This window comes from Somniosus microcephalus, chromosome 19 (genome assembly GCF_052327205.1).
Source record: "Somniosus microcephalus isolate GS21.2 chromosome 19, FLI_Smic_1.0, whole genome shotgun sequence".
Classification (NCBI taxonomy): Eukaryota; Metazoa; Chordata; class Chondrichthyes; order Squaliformes; family Somniosidae; genus Somniosus; species Somniosus microcephalus.
In genome coordinates this window covers 71,813,025-71,829,563 of record NC_141005.1, presented here as the reverse complement: position 1 = coordinate 71,829,563, position 16,539 = coordinate 71,813,025, and the positions used below count along the sequence as shown (strand labels likewise).

Below are 16,539 nucleotides of genomic sequence, written 5' to 3'. Positions count from 1 at the left end.
CTAATGTCTCCTCCTTTGGCTCAGTGTCAATTTTGGTCTGAGTACGTTCCTGTGAAGTGCCTTGGAACGTTTTACTATGTTAAAGCTGCTATATAAATGCAAGTTGTTATTTTAGGTGTACATATTCTCATAATCACTGACATCTATTGAGATATTACACATTTATATTAATGTTTTCCACCCCCTTCAGTTTCTCCTCGAGTGTCTAGTTTCTAGACTTACTGAAGGGTCACAGCTATTGCCCATTCCCAGATCTCCCAGGCCACCACGAGAACAGCTGTTCAATTTTCCCTCTCCAGGCAACCCGCTGGGAATTCAGAGCTCACACGGAGGGGATTAGTGCGAAGAAGTAGTGTGTCAACGCATCTCAACACAACACTGGTCGCCAATGCACTCAACCTGCACTTCAGAGAAAGGGATGTAGCTCAATGCACTGCACAGGGACCTTTCAAGACATTTAATGGGTGGCGTAGAGTTCATGTTTGGATAAGGAATGGGCTCAATGGGGCCAAACGGCTTCATTTGTCCCTCCCCCAAAGGTTCACTCACTCAGGCCAACGCACTGTCTAGTCACCTCATTGCTTTCACATCAACAAGGCAACCAATTAAAAAAAACAGATTTTATTAGTATCATCGAAAATATACAGAGACAACTCTCAAACAGATCACGATTAATAGAAGATCTACATAAAGGGCACACAGATCACTCGGGTACTCAAAAGGTACCGGTTAATTACATTTACAATAAAGCAGTATAATGGATTAGAAGCTGGTCAAGTGCAAGACATTCTGATCAACGAGACCAATCCACCCAGTAACCAGCACTATCCTCGAGGTATAATCTCCCTGGTGCCAAACCAAAGGTCGGAACCTCCAATAACAGCATTAAAAAGGCAACCAAAGAGATGGAGTACAATATCCAGCCTCTCTCTCTCACGAGCAGATATACACATGCATGCGAGTGGAAGGGTTCCCCAATGACTTTAGTGGGTAACTGCGTCAGTTACATCACAGACGGGTCCCAGCCTATGCCGAGTTAGCCGATCTTCACTACGGCAGCATTGGGAATTTCACATTCGCCCCAAGTTTCCCTGGGCTGGGAATCGAAAGAAGTATTTAAAAAAAAAGTCAGCCGGCCTTGGGCAGGATTCGCTGCAAAAGGTCAGACGCAGAGTTGTTCCTGACGAACTACACAGCAAGGTGTGAATGAGACTCAGTACAATTCCCCAGAGATTTCAGCTCTAGTTAAAAGTCATCTGGTGACTAGGCAGCAAGTTGTTTCAAAGCATGGTATCCCTAGGTACTGTAGAGATTATAGCACAATCCCTCTAGGGGTACTTAGGGGGACAGGAGACACTGAATAATGTTACAGGGGTACAGGAATATAGATGGTGAAACTTTACAGCTGCAGCCACCCTCATTCCCTACACATTAAATAGGAAACATTTGCTAATTGCAACTTATTTGAAACAAAAATCAGAATCACATTCTATTTTTCCAAAACACTGCTATAGTGAATGTTATAATTTTTTTTAAATGGTGCATATAATACACACACACATGATCACCAAATGTTGGTGCCATCTTATCAGGACAAAAATAAACAAACATTCAAGTAACTGCAGATTTAATAAAAGTTTGAGGTTTTGTACGTGGCTTATTTTTGTCCCCCAGGAGCTGTCGATTATTGAGAGAAATTTTGTGTCAGAGTTTAAGCACATCTATACTGAAATAAAACAAAAAAGTTAAACGGTTAGTGTTGGGTGTGCTGTCACAGTACCATTATCATTAGTTTATTTAAAAACCCGGGCTTCACAGTTATGTGGAATAGGAGAAGAGAGACTTCTGTTTAACAGGGCGGTTGGATATGTGAACAGGACCATTTCCGCCGGAGCAAGTGTGCATCAATAGGTAAATGATTTAACACCATTAAATAAACACGCTCCCATTCTCCTCAAGCCAGGCATTATCCAGTTCATACTGTAGATTGGGATGAAGGGGAGAGAGAGGAGCAGAGGAAGACTTGCCCAGGTGATACCTCACACCACCTTGTGGCTGGCAGATGCCTGGTGACCAGCCACCAGCAACAAGTGCAAGCAGAAGGGGAAAAATAAAGTGACAAATTAAACTAAAAAGGTATCAACGTCGCCTGGCAGGGGCTTCCTGTGGTGTCTATGCCATGTCCCAACAGCTACAGTCAGTTCCTGTGTGCACAAAGATTCCCTCCAATTCCCCATGAAAACCACACACTCCTCCACAAGTGACTAAAACCACAATTGGAAGGAAGGCTGCTCCAGATGGGCTTTATAACTGGAGCAATATAGGGGGAGGAAAAAGACTTTAGTTTGGGAACTGGACTTTACCTCATGTGTAATAATCAGAAAATGGGGATGAGGGAAGGGGTGATCTCCCAGTATAAGGAAGCAAAGAACTTCAAAACTAAAAGTACATGTGTGTCGACATGAACTGGGCCAGAATCTAAGTCACTCCAGAGAGCTGAGCACATAATCCAGGCCGACACTCCAGTGCAGTACTAAGGGAGTGCTGCACTATCAGACGTGTTGTCTTCCGGGTGATACATCCATCCTCTCGATGTAAAAAAATCCCATGGCGCTATTAGAAAAAGAGCAGGGGAGTTTTCATGATGTCCTGGCCAATATTTATCACTCAACAAACATCACTAAAACAGATGATCTGGTCATTTCTCTCATTTGCTGTTTGTGGGAGCTTGCTGTGCTGTCATGTTTCCTACATTACAACAGTGACTACACAAAGTAATTAATTGGCTGTGAAGCACTTTGGGACATCCTGAGGATGTGAAAGGTGCTATATAAATGCAAGTTCTTTAAGCTGTGCACAATCCCCAGAGATGGGAATTACATCCTAGCTGCACACCGACTCCTGCTCTCCTGCAGTCCATGCCCACATGCAACAAGATCTGGACGACGTTCAGGCTTGGGCTGTATGTGGCAGGTAACATTCACGCCACAGAAGTGCCAGGCAATGACTATCTCTAACAAGCGAGAGTCTAACCACCTCCTCTTGACATTCAACGGCATTACCATCGCCGGATCCCCCACTATCAATATCCTGGGAGTCACCATCGACCAGAAACTTAACCGGACCAGCCACATAAATACTGTGGCAACAAGAGCAGGTCAGAGGCTAGGTATTCTGCAGCGAGTGTCTTACCTCCTGACTCCCCAAAGCCTTTCCACCATCTACAAGACACAAGGAGTGTGATGGAATACTCTCCACTTGCCTGGATGAGTGCAGCTCCAACAACACTCAAGAAGCTCGACACCATCCAGGACAAAGCAGCCCGCTCGATTACTCCTTAAACATTTACTCCTTCCACCACCGGCGCACCGTGGCTGCAGTGTGTACCATCTACAAGATGCACTGCAGCAACTCGCCAAGGCTTCTTCGACAACACCTCCCAAACCCGCGACCTCTCCCACCTAGGACAAGGGCAGCAGGCACATGGGAACACCACCACCTCCAAGTTCCCCTCCAAGTCACACACCATCCTGACTTAGATGTATATCGGCAATCCTTCATCGTCGCTGGGTCAAAATCCTGGAACTCCCTCCCTAACAGCACTGTGGGAGCACCTTCACCACACGGACTGCAGCGGTTCAAGAAGGCGGCTCACCACCACCTTCTCAAGGGCAATTAGGGATGGGCAATAAATGCTGGCCTTGCCAACGACGCCCACATCCCATAAGCGAAAAAAAAAAAAAGTTAGAATCTAAACATAGGAATTGAGTTTCACAAATACCCTTCCAAAAAGAAACAATTGCCTTGTGCACCTCGAGCTCCCACAAGATAGACACAACTAAGGAAGGCAATTTGGCCCATTCTAGCTCATTCATTCAGTAGGACCCTGCAGTCCCATCACAGCAGCCAGCTGTTAAACAATAATCGGGTTTTTTTCACCTCCCTAACTGGAAGTCCATTCAATGCATTAACCGCTTTTGCATGAACTTCCTGACATCGGTCCAAAACGGTTCTCAGATCGGCCTCACCAGCCTCCAAATTGACTGACACCACTTGCACAAAGTAGAGCTGACGGTCACACTCTGTCTTTCCTGCATTAAACAAAAACGCATGTAAAAATAAGGGAACGCAGTCATAGAAAGAGAGACTTGCATTTCTATAGCGCCTTTCACAACTTCAGGACGTCCCAAAGCGCTTCACAGCCAATGAAGTACTTTTGAAGTGTAGTCACTGTTGTAATGTAGGAAACGCAGCAGCCAGATAATCGGTTGTTTGAGGGATAAACATTGGCCAGGACACCAGGAGAACTCCCCAGCTCACCTTCAAATTAATTCGGTGGAATCTTCCACACGTCCAGCTGAGGGGGCAGACGGGGTTGAACGTCTCATTCGAAAGGCGACATTCTCTGGCAGTGCAGCACTCCTTCAGTACTGCCCTGAAGTGTCAGACTGGATTATGTGCTCAAGTCTCTGAAGTGGGACTTGAACCCACAACCTTGTGACTCAGAGGAGAGAGCGTTACCCACTGAGCCACAGCTGACACTGCAGCAATTTAAAGACAAATTTTAAACCCTTTTAGCGAGCATTCGGGCTTCTGCCCTGTAAGAGATAAGGTGCGGTATTTATACGGTACTGCTCCCGTATGACCCTACATGCTGGGTTACATACTGTAATCTGCACTACTCAGATCTACATACTACAAGACACACAATCACCTAACCCAAGAACATCTGTTCCTAATCTGGTTAGGATGGAGCAGGTAATGCCAGTTACTGCCAATATGATCCAGCATCTGAATATCAAAAACATTACCAAAACCTAGCATTAACTAGTACTGTACTATTAGTTAAATCTGCAGTAATCGTAAATCCAATTCGCATGACCGCTGTAAATTAAGCACTCCGCCAGTGTAAAAACTAAGAAAACATACACACAATCAATGTGGACCAAAAGCTCGTACAGGTACCTCCTCTGGCAAGGCAAGCCTTCCACGGCTAAAGGCTGAAGCTTAGGCCATCTTTACTGGAAAAGAGCGCAAGATGTCAGGTTAAAGCTGCTCTGCCCTCTACTGGCCATTTCCAACGTGCGTCAGTGGTACCGATACACACTCACACACACACACTTACACTCACACAGAAAAAAAGTCATTCCTTTTTCAGAATTTACTTTGGAATATTTACTTTTAGCACTTTAGGCTCAAGTTGCTTAGAGAGATATATATATATATATATATATATAAAAAAATATCGGCATCCACCGTCAGGCTCTCAGCAAGAACACACTTAAAGTTAGCGCTTCACTGAGCAGTTAATCCAGCCCAAACCACTGAAAGTTGCTGCTGGATCTGCAATCTTGTAAACATTGAAAGATGCTCTCTGCATTTCAGTCAAGCCATTCCTTCCCCAGTGTGACAGGTTAAGCCAGAAATTGGTTTTCAGCAAATTAAATTTTTGTGGAAATTGGGGAGCAGCAGCCTCATTCGACCGTGGATTTTCTCCCATCGATCCTCTTCCATTCAGTTCCAAATCGCTCTCCACAAACACCCTTTCAATAAAGTACCATATTCCTCTTCCCATCACTGCTGACATATAGTGAGAGTGGAACAGTGCTATTAGCACAGGGCGCTGTTTTAAAGACCCGCTCTCTAACTTGGTTTCTACATGCAGCAGCCCGCAAGCTTTGCACCATTCTCTTCCCCGGCAACCAAGAAACGAGGCAGACACACAGTGCAACCCCCCCTGGATCTTCGGCATGTAGTGTTAACAGACCTGGGCACTCTGGTGGCAAGCTCTAGTCTAGTAGAATTGGTTAAATCAGTCAACAGTTCAGCAGTAACTTTAGTCCTCTCCGGCCAGGAAGGCCTCCAGTTCAGTCAGTTTTTGGACGAGCAGGGAATCGATCTCCCCTTCGCGTGTAGTCGCCTTCCTGCCCCGTGAGCGGCTCGGAACCTTCACCCCAGCATGTGCTCGCCGCTTGCGGGGAAGAGTGTAGTCCTGGAATTCTAACAGGCGCTTGCGTTTCTGAAGGCTGGTGCAGACGAAGGAGCCCTTCTTCAGAACAGGCTCTTCAAAAATAGTCTCCAGATATTTACTGTTGAGGGGGAGGGGAAAAAAGTCATCACACAAAATATTTAAACACAAGCAGAGTCAAATAATTACTGCACATTGAACGTTACAGTCCCACCCCTACTTCAAAGTAACTAATATTCACAGCCAACAGCAGTCTAATCACGGCAGGCTGCAGGCTAGTGACGACGCCGCGGACATTTCGGGTCACTCGGCCTCCCCCTGATGGTTTTGGGAAGGCGCACTGGTGTCCCTGAACCATCACCCGCTAAAAGAAAACGTCAACCAACCCACGTTGGTGTTGCAGCTCCCACCTCACTATCTTCAGGGCACCCTGGGGAAAGCCAACTCCCCTTCCCCACCCGAGAGCAGGATTAAAGGCAAATACATTCCCAGGTGACAGCAGAACGGGCCAGATCCCGCTGACGCTAAAAAGCTCACTGTTTCTCTTTTAGATTTTATATGACCAGAAAGAAAAGACTTGCATTTCTATAGCGCCTTTCACGACCTCAGGACGTCACAAAGCGTTTTACTGCCAATGAAGTACTTTTGAAGTGTAGTCACTGTTGTAATGTGGGAAATGCAGCAGCAATTTGGGCACAGCAAGCTCCCACAAACAGCAATGTGATAATGACCAGATCATCTGTATTTTTTTTATAAAAGTGATGTTGGTTGAGGGATAAATATTGGCCAGGCCACCGAGGGAGAACGCCCCTGCTCACCAACCCACCATTCATCAAATGAGGAGAGCTCCATTATTCCTTTGGAAAAGTGAGGTGTAAAGGGGAAGGAATCACCATCGCCCTCCCTTCCACTCCCATTTCAATCACAATTCAGACGGACACAGCCTCCCAGTGAGGGGAACAGACAACTTTCAGTCTCCTGCGCTCTCCCCATCTCAAAGTGAACCGCCTCTGTACCTTCCGACTGTAGGATAAATATGAACAGAAACACAATCCGTAAGCATCCAACTATCTTCCGACTGAGTCGAGGGTGCATTATACTCGGTGAAAACCTTTCCGTTTACTCAAGAAATTTCAGCTCCTGTGAATGAACTCAGCTAACAAATCAGAGATTTTCTCCCATTTCCCCCAAAGTATTCTGTTACCTCTCCCGTCCCCCCCCAACCTTAACACTGCTCACCTCAGCCACCCGTTAGGCGTGGGGGCTGTGGAATCCAAGCTGTGCACTTTCCCACACCATGGGGTTACCCTGCAACTTGTAATGGTGAAGTTACGGGTTGGGAGGAATCTCATGTTTTAGCATCATGCAATGCAGCCCAGTAGATGCGCAACTCTTGCTGAACAATTGAACTCACCCCCCCCAAAGGAAACCAGCCAGGAGAGGAGACAGAACTGGAAAATAGATGGGCCCCAGTTTAAAAAAGTGACCTTTGGTGCTTTGTTTGCATTTTAAGAAATCTCTAACGGCCCGTGCAAATACGGGATCGTCTACTTCAGATCCAGAGTATTGGGAACGCTATCCCAAAACCATCACTTGCAAACAGACCTGGGAGGAGTGCACACTGAACCGTCCCAGGCACCAGCCAGCTCTTGGGACTTTGGGGAACTCTCATGCGAAATCAACGGCTTCAATCATGTTTGTGCCATCAATTCATTACACAAATTAGCTCCCTAAAGTCATCCTTCAGTCTACATATCTAGCCACCTTGGGTGTAACAAGGGCAATACAGTAATCATGGGGGACTGCAATCTTCATATAGACTGGGCAAATCAAATTTGCAGCAACAGTGTGGAGGACAAGTTCATGCAATGTATTCAAGATAGTTTTCTAGATCAGTATGTTGAGGAACCAACTAGAGAACAAGCTATTTTAGATCTAGTATTGTGCAGTGAGAAAGGGATAATTAATAACCTTGTAGTAAAGGAACTTCTGGGGAAGAGTGATCATAATATGATGAATTTTATATTGAATTTGAAACTAGGGTTGTAAATCTGAACAAAGCAAACTATGTAGGTATGAGGGGCGAGTTGGCTAACTTAGATTGGGAAACTAGATTAAAATATATGACGGTAGATAAGCAATGTCAAACATTTAAAGATCGAATTCATAATTCGCAATGAATATATATTCCCCTAAGGACTAAAAACTCCATGGGAAAAGTGGTCCAACCGTGTCTAAGAAGTAGTTAAAGATAGTATTAGTTTAAAGGAAAAGGCTTATAATGTTGCCAAAAAGAGTAGTAAGCCCGAGGATTGGGAGCATTTTAGAATTCAGCAAAGGATGACCAAGAAACTGATAGAGAAAAGAGAATGAGAGTAAACTAGCAAGAGGCCTAAAAACAGATTGTAAAAGCTTCTATAGGTATGTAAAACAGAAAAAAGAGTAGCGAAAGTAAACGTGAGTCCCTTAGAGGCAGAGACAGGAGAAATTATAAATGGGAAATAAAGAAATGGCAGAGACATTAAACAAATATGTTGTATCTGTCTTCACGGTAGAAGACACATAAAACATTTTGGAAATAGTGGAGAACCAAGAGTCTAGCGAGAATGAGGAACTTAAAAGAAATTAGTATTAGTAAAGAAATAATACTGGAGAAATGAATGGGACAAATCCCCATGGCCTGATGGCCTACATCCTAGGGTTTTTAAAAGAGATGGCTACAGAGATAGTGGATGCATTGGTTTTGATCTTCCAGAATTCCCTAGATTCGAGAACGGTCTCCGTGGATTAGAAGTTAGCAAGTGCAACCCCACTATTCAAGAAAGGAGGGAAAAAGAAAACAGGGAACTGTAGGCCAGTTAGCCTGACAGCAGTAGTAGGGAAAATGCTAGTATCTATTATTAGGGACATGGTAACAGAGCACTTAGAAAATAATATGATTGGGCAGAGTCAACGCAGATTTATGAAAGGGAAATCGTGTTTGACAAATCAGTTACAGTTTCTTGAGGATGTAAATGGCTAGGTAGATAAGGGGGAACCAGTGGATGTAGTATATTTTCAAAAAGCATTGGATAAGGTGTCACACAAGAGGTTATTACACAAAATTAAGGCTCATGGGATTGGAGGTAATATATCAGCAGGGATTGAGGATTGGTTAATGGACAGAAAACAGAGTGGAATAAACGGGTAATTTTCAGGTTAGCAGGCTGTAACTAGTGGGGTACTGTAAGGATCAGTACTTGGGCCTCAGCTATCTGCAATCTATATCAAATGACTTAGATGAGAGGACCGAGTGTAATGTATCCAATTTTGCTGACGATACAAAGTTAGGTGGGAAAGTAAACTGTGAGGAAGATGCAGAGTCTGCAAAGGGATATAGACAGGTTAAGTGGGCAAGAACAAGGTAGATGGAATATAATGTGGAGAAATGTGAAGTTATCCACTTTGGTAGGAAAAATAGAAAAGCAGAATATTTTTTAAATGGTGATAGACTGGGAAATATTGGTTTTCAGAGGGACCTGGGTGTCCTTGTACACAAATCACAAAGTTAACATGCTAGTACAGCAAGCAATTAGGAAAGCAAATGGTATGTTGGCCTTTATTAAAAAGGGACTGGAGTATGAGAGTAGGGAAGTCCTACTACAGTTGTATAGGGCCCTGGTGAGCCCACACCTGGAGTACTGTGCGGTTTTGGTCTCCTTACCCAAGGAAGGATATACTTGCCTTAGAGGAAGTACAACGAAGGTTCACCAGACTGGTTCCTGGGTTGGGGGGATTGTCCTATGAGGAGAGACTAAGTAGACTAGGCCTATAGTCTCTAAAGTTTAGAAGAATGAGGTGATCTCATTGAAACATACAAAATTCTTACAGGGCTTGACAGGGTAGATGCAGGGTAGATGTTTCCCGTCTGGGGAGTCTAGAACCAGGGGTCACAGTCTCCGAATAAGGGGTCGGTCATTTAGGACTGAAATGAGGAGAGATTTCTTTACTCAAAGGGTTGTGAATCTTTGGAATTCTCTACCCCAAAGATCTGTGGACATTCAGTTGTTGAGTATATTCAAGACAGAGATCGATAGAATTTTGGATACTATTGGACTCGAGGGATATGGGGATAGTGCGGGGAAAGTGGAGTGGAGGTAGAACATCAGCCACGATCTTATTGAATGGCAGAGCAGGCTCGAAGGGCTTAATGGCCTACTCCTGCTCCTATTTCTTATGTTATATTCCTTGGGTTCAGCATCATGGGCACCCTTGGAAATGGATTTCACATTCCATACGAATCTGGATGCGTCTTTATCTGCCAAATAGCGAGACTACAGGATTGAACAGAGAGCCCTTGATCCCGCACACCCGCTTACTGGAACACATCACGGTGCAAAGTGACCTTTGTCTTTGGGAGGAGAAGGACTTGCACACCCTTTTCAGACCTAGGCTCAGTCCGTCAATCGAGGATTTTATTTTGAACCATTAAACAGGTAAATGCACAGCACGCACATTTACATAGTTCACCATCCTCCGTGAAATGTCTTCAACATTAAAAAAAAGTCCCAAGGTCCTAGCCAACGGAAATAAAGAGAAGACCACCGAGCCACTGGAGGAAGGTTAGGAGCAGTGACAGAGGGTCGATCAAAACCGGGCTTTTTGAGATGGTGTCTACAGGTAGAGAGGTTGAGGTGTTTAAAGGGTGGCTGTGTTGGGGGGGGGGGGGGGAAAGAGGAGTTCCAGAGTTGGATTGAAGGCTCTGCCACAAAGTGGGGGGAGGGGGGAAATTGGCTAAATCCAGCGGATTTAAGGGAGGAGACGCAAGGCTGGAGGAGGTTGTGGACATGGGGTGGGGCAAGGCAGTAGAGGGAGCGGAAACAAGGACTTAAATTTTAATGCACAGGAGAACAGAGGAGCCAATGTTGTCAGCGCGAACTGGGGTAGGCAGTAAAAGTGGGACGTGGCGCAGGATAGAAAATTGGCTGCTGTATTTCGGTTAAATTGGAGTTTATAGAGAATAGAAGCACAGTAACATTGGAGTAACTGAACCGAGAGGAGACTCAACCAGGGGCGAGGGTTTGAGTGACAGAGGGGTAAAGGTGGAAGATATCGAAGGCTGAAGCAAGTGGTCTTCCTGATGGGCAGGGTGTGGAGTTAATTCTCAGGATCGAACACGACGCCAGGACCGCAAAAGGTTTGGTTGAGCCGAAGAGAGCGGCTGAGAAAATGGAGCAGAATCAGTTGTGGCAGGGACTGATAATGGCAGCTTTGGTATTCCTGAAGTTCCAGATCTGCTCTGGCTCCATAACTTTAATGGCCCAATAACTGTTCCTTTTTCCCCTCTTCCCAACATAACCCAAGAGGAGGTGACCTGGTCCTGTCCTCGGCCTGAGCCCTCCTCCCACACCACAGGTCACTCAACCCCTATCTGCCCCCCAATAAAACTCAGCCAAATGGGGAACCAGTGGCCTGAAGCAGAGCCACAGAACGACAACACTGGAACAGCACATTACAAAACCCAACCGTCGTCGGGTGTTCAACCTAGAATTTGGGCTTTGAATAAAAGCGAGGGGAAAGCACATTTAATCCTGTAACATACCTGTGTGCAGACGGTGACTTATAATTCTGATTAGTGTAGATCTCCTCCAAACTAAACTCTTTCTTCTTCAACCTAGAAAGTAGAGAGGTCTCCAATTAACCATCGAAATAGCGAGCAAATTATCTGGAATAGCAAATGCCGTGACGTGTCAGCTGCACACACGGGTGCATTGTACTAACCTCTTGGGTTTGGGCAGCCCCATGGGGGTAAGATTAGTGTCCTGCTTGGGAACGGTTTTCCGGATTCGGATTTGGGAGACCTTCCTCAGAGATCCCTTCGATTTGCTGACGGGCTCGTCGGGAGGTGCGCATTCCTGAAGAGGAGTCAAGACTGGTTACTGCCAGATCAGGCGTCAACAGTGCAACACACAGGAGTCGGCCATTCAGCCCCTCGAGCCTGTCCGCCATCCAATGAGATCATGGCTGATCTGTATCTTAACTCCATTTACGCACCTTGACTCTGTAGCCCAACAAAAATCTAACAATCGCAGTTTTGAAATTTTCTATTGACCTCCCTCCCGCCTCAGCATTTTTTAAAATTTATTTATTATTATTAATTTTTTTTTTTTTTTTTTTATAAAAAGCGTGTTCCAGATTTCCACTACCCTTTGTGAGAGGAAGTGCTTCCTGACATCATCCCTGAACAGCCTGGCTCTAATTTTAAGGTTATCCCCCTTGTTGTGGATGCCCCCACCAGAGGAAATAGTTTCTCTCTTTCTACCCTATCTAACACCTCAATTAGATCACCCCTTAATCTTATATACTCAAGGGAATACAAGCTTAGTCCAGCAACCTTTCCTCATAATTTAACTCTTTTAGCCCCAGTAGCATTCTGGTGAATCTGTGCTGCAAGACAAACATATTCCTCCAAGGCAAATATATTATGACGCAGTGCCCAGAACTGAACGTAGTACTCCAGATGGGGTCTAACCAGAGCTTGGTACTGGTCAGTCCATTCACTTGCAAAGAAACACAAGGTGCAAGTAGTGGAAAAGTTGACTTGCACCTGTCAGACTTCCAAAGAAACCCTTTAAAACCCTAGATGGAGGCCCAAGCCTCACAGCACAGGATATCACTGTGAAAAACAGTCGTTGACTCAGTTTAACTAGGCTCAGATTGTACAAATACTCTGGGAAGGCATGTGTCTACACACTGAATATACTGCACGATGGGCTTACATGGAAGCAATGTTTCACACATTTTAAGTCCAGGTCTGTCACTGATAGTTGCTGTGGTCAATCTGGTGGTTACAGGTCTGTCATAAGAATGCAAGATTTAGGAGCAGGAGGAGGTCATACGGTCCTTCGAGCCTGCCCCGCCATTCAATAAGATCATGGCTGATCTTCAATCTCAACACCACTTTCCCGCCCTATCCCCATATCCCTTATTGCCCAAAAATCTATCGATCTCAGTCTTGAATACGCTCATTGACTGAGCATTCACAGCCCTCCACTCTTTTTGTCAACATTGTCAGCCTCTTTCAATCTAATACTATCTTTAACTTCTCTAGTTAGCCACGGTTGGACCAATTTTTCAGTAGAGTTTTCATTCCTCAAGGGAATGTATATCCGTTGAGAATTATTTCTTTAAATTTTTGCCATTGCTTATCTACCGTCATATCTTTAAATCTAATTTCCCAATCTACCTCAGCCAACTCGCCCCTCATACCTTCGTAATTGGCTTTGTTTAAATTTAAGACCCTAGTTTTGGACTTAACCACATCACTCTCAAACTTAATATGAAATTCTATCATATGATCACTCTTCCCCAGAGGATCCTTTACTGTAAGATTACTAATTAACCCTGTCTCATTACACATTAGATCTAAAATAGCCTCTTCCCTCGTTGGTTCCTTAACATATCATTCTAGAAAACTGTCTCGAATACATTCCATGAACTTGTCCTCCAAGCTACTTTTGCTAATTGGTTTGCCCAGTCTATATAAAGATTAAAGTCCCCCACGATTATTGCATTGCCTCGGTTACATGCTACTCTACTTTGCTGATTTATACTCTGTCCAACACTATGATTATTGTTAGGGGGCCTATAAACTACTCCCACCAGTGTTTTCTGCCCTTTGTTATTTCTTTGCTCCATCCATACGGATTATATATAGGATTACATAGGATATACAGCACAAAAACAGGCCATTCGGCCCAACCAATCCATGCCGCCATTTGTGCTCTACTCGAGCCTCCTCCAGCCTTTCCTCAGCTATCGCTATCACCATAACCCTCTATTCCCTTCTCCCTCATATGCTTATCTAACCGCCCCTTAAATGCATCTATAATATTCGCCTCAACCACTCCCTGTGGTAGCGAGTTCCACATTCTCACCACTCTCTGGGTAAAGAAGTTTCTTCTGAATTCCCGATTTGATTTCTTGGTGACCACCTTGTATTGATGGCCTCTAGTTTTGCTCTTGCTTAAGTGTAAACACTCTTTCTGTATCTACTCTATCAAAACCTTTCATAATTTTAATGACCTCTATTAGGTCACCCCTCAGCCTTCTCTTTTCAAGAGAAAAGAGGCCCAGCCTGTTCACCCTTTCCTGACGGATATAAACTCGCATTTCTGGTATCATTCTTGTAAATCTTCTCTGCACCCTCTCCAGTGCCTCTATATCCTTTTTATTATATGGTGACCAGAACAGTTCACAGTACTCCAAGTGTGGTCTAACCAAGGTTCAATACAACTTTAGCATAACTTCTCTACCTTTTCAATTCAATCCCTTTAGAAATAAACTCTAGTGCTTGGTTTGCTTTTTTTATGGCCTTATTAACCTGTGTCGCTACTTTTAGTGATTTGTGTATTTGTACTCCCAGATCCCTTTGCTCCTCTACCCCATTTAGATTCTTATTTTCCAAGTACTATGTGACCTTGATTTCTTACCAAAATGTAATACCTCACATTTATCTGTTAAAATTAATTTGCCAATTATGTGCCCATTCTGCAAGTTTATTCATGTCTTCTTGTGATGTGTTGCAGTCCTCCTCAGTATTGACTATCCCTCCCTAATTTGGTGTCATCCGCAAATTTAGAAATTGTGTTTTTGATTCCAAAGTCTAAATTGTTAATATAAATTGTGAACAACATTGATCCCAACACTGATCCTTGTGGGACCCCACTTTCTACCTTCTGCCACTCTGAATAGCTACACCCTTGAACCCCACTCTCGGCTTTCTGTCTTACAGCCAGCCAGCAATCCATTCTGCTACTTGTCCCGACTCTGCATTCTCTGACCGTGTTCATCAGTCTATTATGTGGTTCCTTAATCGACAGCCTTTTGGAAATCTAGATAATTACACCTACTGCATTACTGTCGTCTACTCTCTGTTACCTCTTCAAATAATTCAATGAGGTTGGTCAAGCAAGACTTTCCCTTTTGAAATCCATGCTGACTATTCATTATATTATTTTTGGTTTCTAGATGTTTTCTATTTTCTCCTTTAGTAGGGATTCCATTATTTTTCCTACCACCGATGTTAAGCTGACTGGTCTATAGTTCCCTGGACATGTTTTATCTCCCTTCCTAAATATTGGTATTATTACGTGAGCTATCCGCCAGTCCGCTGGCACTACACCTTTTTCCTAATAAATTATTAAATGGGTGTAGTAATGACTCTGCTATCTCTTCCTTAGATTCTTTTAAAATGCGCGGATGTAATCCTAGCTCCTCAAGCAGAATCTCATTCCTAGCTCTACCTAGGTCACTGGTTCCGATGTGGACCACGACAAATGGATCCTCCCCCTCTTGCTCCAGCCGCAAGGAGATGTCCTTAGCCCTGGCACCAGCCAGGCAACACAGCCGTTGGGACTCCCGGTCGTGGCTGGTTTGAACAGTATCTATCCCCCGGGCTATGCTGTCCCCTACCACTACCACATTCCTTTTCGTTCCGCCTACTTGAATGGCCTCCTGTACCATGGTGAGTTTGCTCATCCACCCTGTGGACTTTGCCCTCATCCACAGAGTCAACCTGTTGGAAAAGGGCCAAGACCGAGGCTCCTCCAGCGCTGCATCTGGGGTCCCCTTAGCTGCCTGACTCGCCGTCACATTCTCCTGTTCCGGACCACTAACTGAATCTAAACCATTACCAAACTAAGGTGTGACTGCCTCCTGGGTCAAAATGCCCAGGTAACTCCCCCCCACCCCGATGTCCCGCAATGTCTGCACCTCGGACTCCAGCTTAACAACTCCGAGCCGAAGTTCCTCGAGTTGCAGACACTTACTGTAGATGTGGTTGCCTGGGATCACGCTGCTCTCCACAAACTCCCACACGCTGCAGATGCGGCACACCTCCTGCACAGCCACTGGTGGTTACAGGCCTGAAACTGGTAGTTGTGATGGTCAAGCTGGTGGTTACAGGTTGGTCAGTGGTAGTTGTGATGGTTAATCTGGTGGTTACATGCCTGAAACTGGTAGTTGCGATGGTCAAGCTGGCGGTTACAGGTCAGTCAGTGGTAGTTGTGATGGTCAATCTGGTGGTTACAGGTCGGTCAGTGGTAGTTGTGATGGTCAAGCTGGTGGTTACAGGTCGGTCAGTGGTAGTTGTGATGGTCAATCTGGTGGTTACAGGTCGGTCAGTGGTAGTTGTGATGGTCAATCTGGTGGTTACAGGCCTGAAACTGGTAGTTGTAATGGTCAAGCTGGTGGTTACAGGTCAGTCAGTGGTAGTTGTGATGGTTAATCTGGTGGTTACAGGTCAGTCAGTGGTAGTTATGGTGGTTAATCTGCAGCCATGAGCTGCCACACAAGCTGTGTGTTGTTTGCACAAATCACACTCAAGATGCCCCATTTGTACCACCCACTGCTGTTGCTACATCCACAGATTAGTGGAACTGGTGGATTAAAACAATGTATAAAACCAAGGCAGGAAGAATGCACTACCCTCATGTAATTTCTGTGTCATTGTAACACAGAAAAAGGCCATTCGGCCCAACCTCCAAACGAGCAGTATTATCCCATGTGCCCAGATCCCTTTATCAACAAAC

General features: G+C 44.8%; 1 protein-coding gene across 1 annotated transcript in view; it reads right to left on the bottom strand.

Moving 5' to 3' along the window:
* Nucleotides 1-605: 605 nt before the first annotated feature.
* Nucleotides 606-16,539, bottom strand: part of LOC147104618 (uncharacterized) — a 48,942-nt gene continuing 33,008 nt past the window's right edge. The window contains exons 7-9 of the mRNA XM_085962017.1: nucleotides 11,729-11,862; nucleotides 11,550-11,621; nucleotides 606-6,089 (exon numbers count right to left, since the gene is read on the bottom strand). Of these exons, the coding sequence (XP_085818143.1) occupies nucleotides 5,837-6,089; nucleotides 11,550-11,621; nucleotides 11,729-11,862 (459 nt within the window). The 3' untranslated portion in view covers nucleotides 606-5,836. The remainder of the gene's footprint in view (nucleotides 6,090-11,549; nucleotides 11,622-11,728; nucleotides 11,863-16,539) is intronic.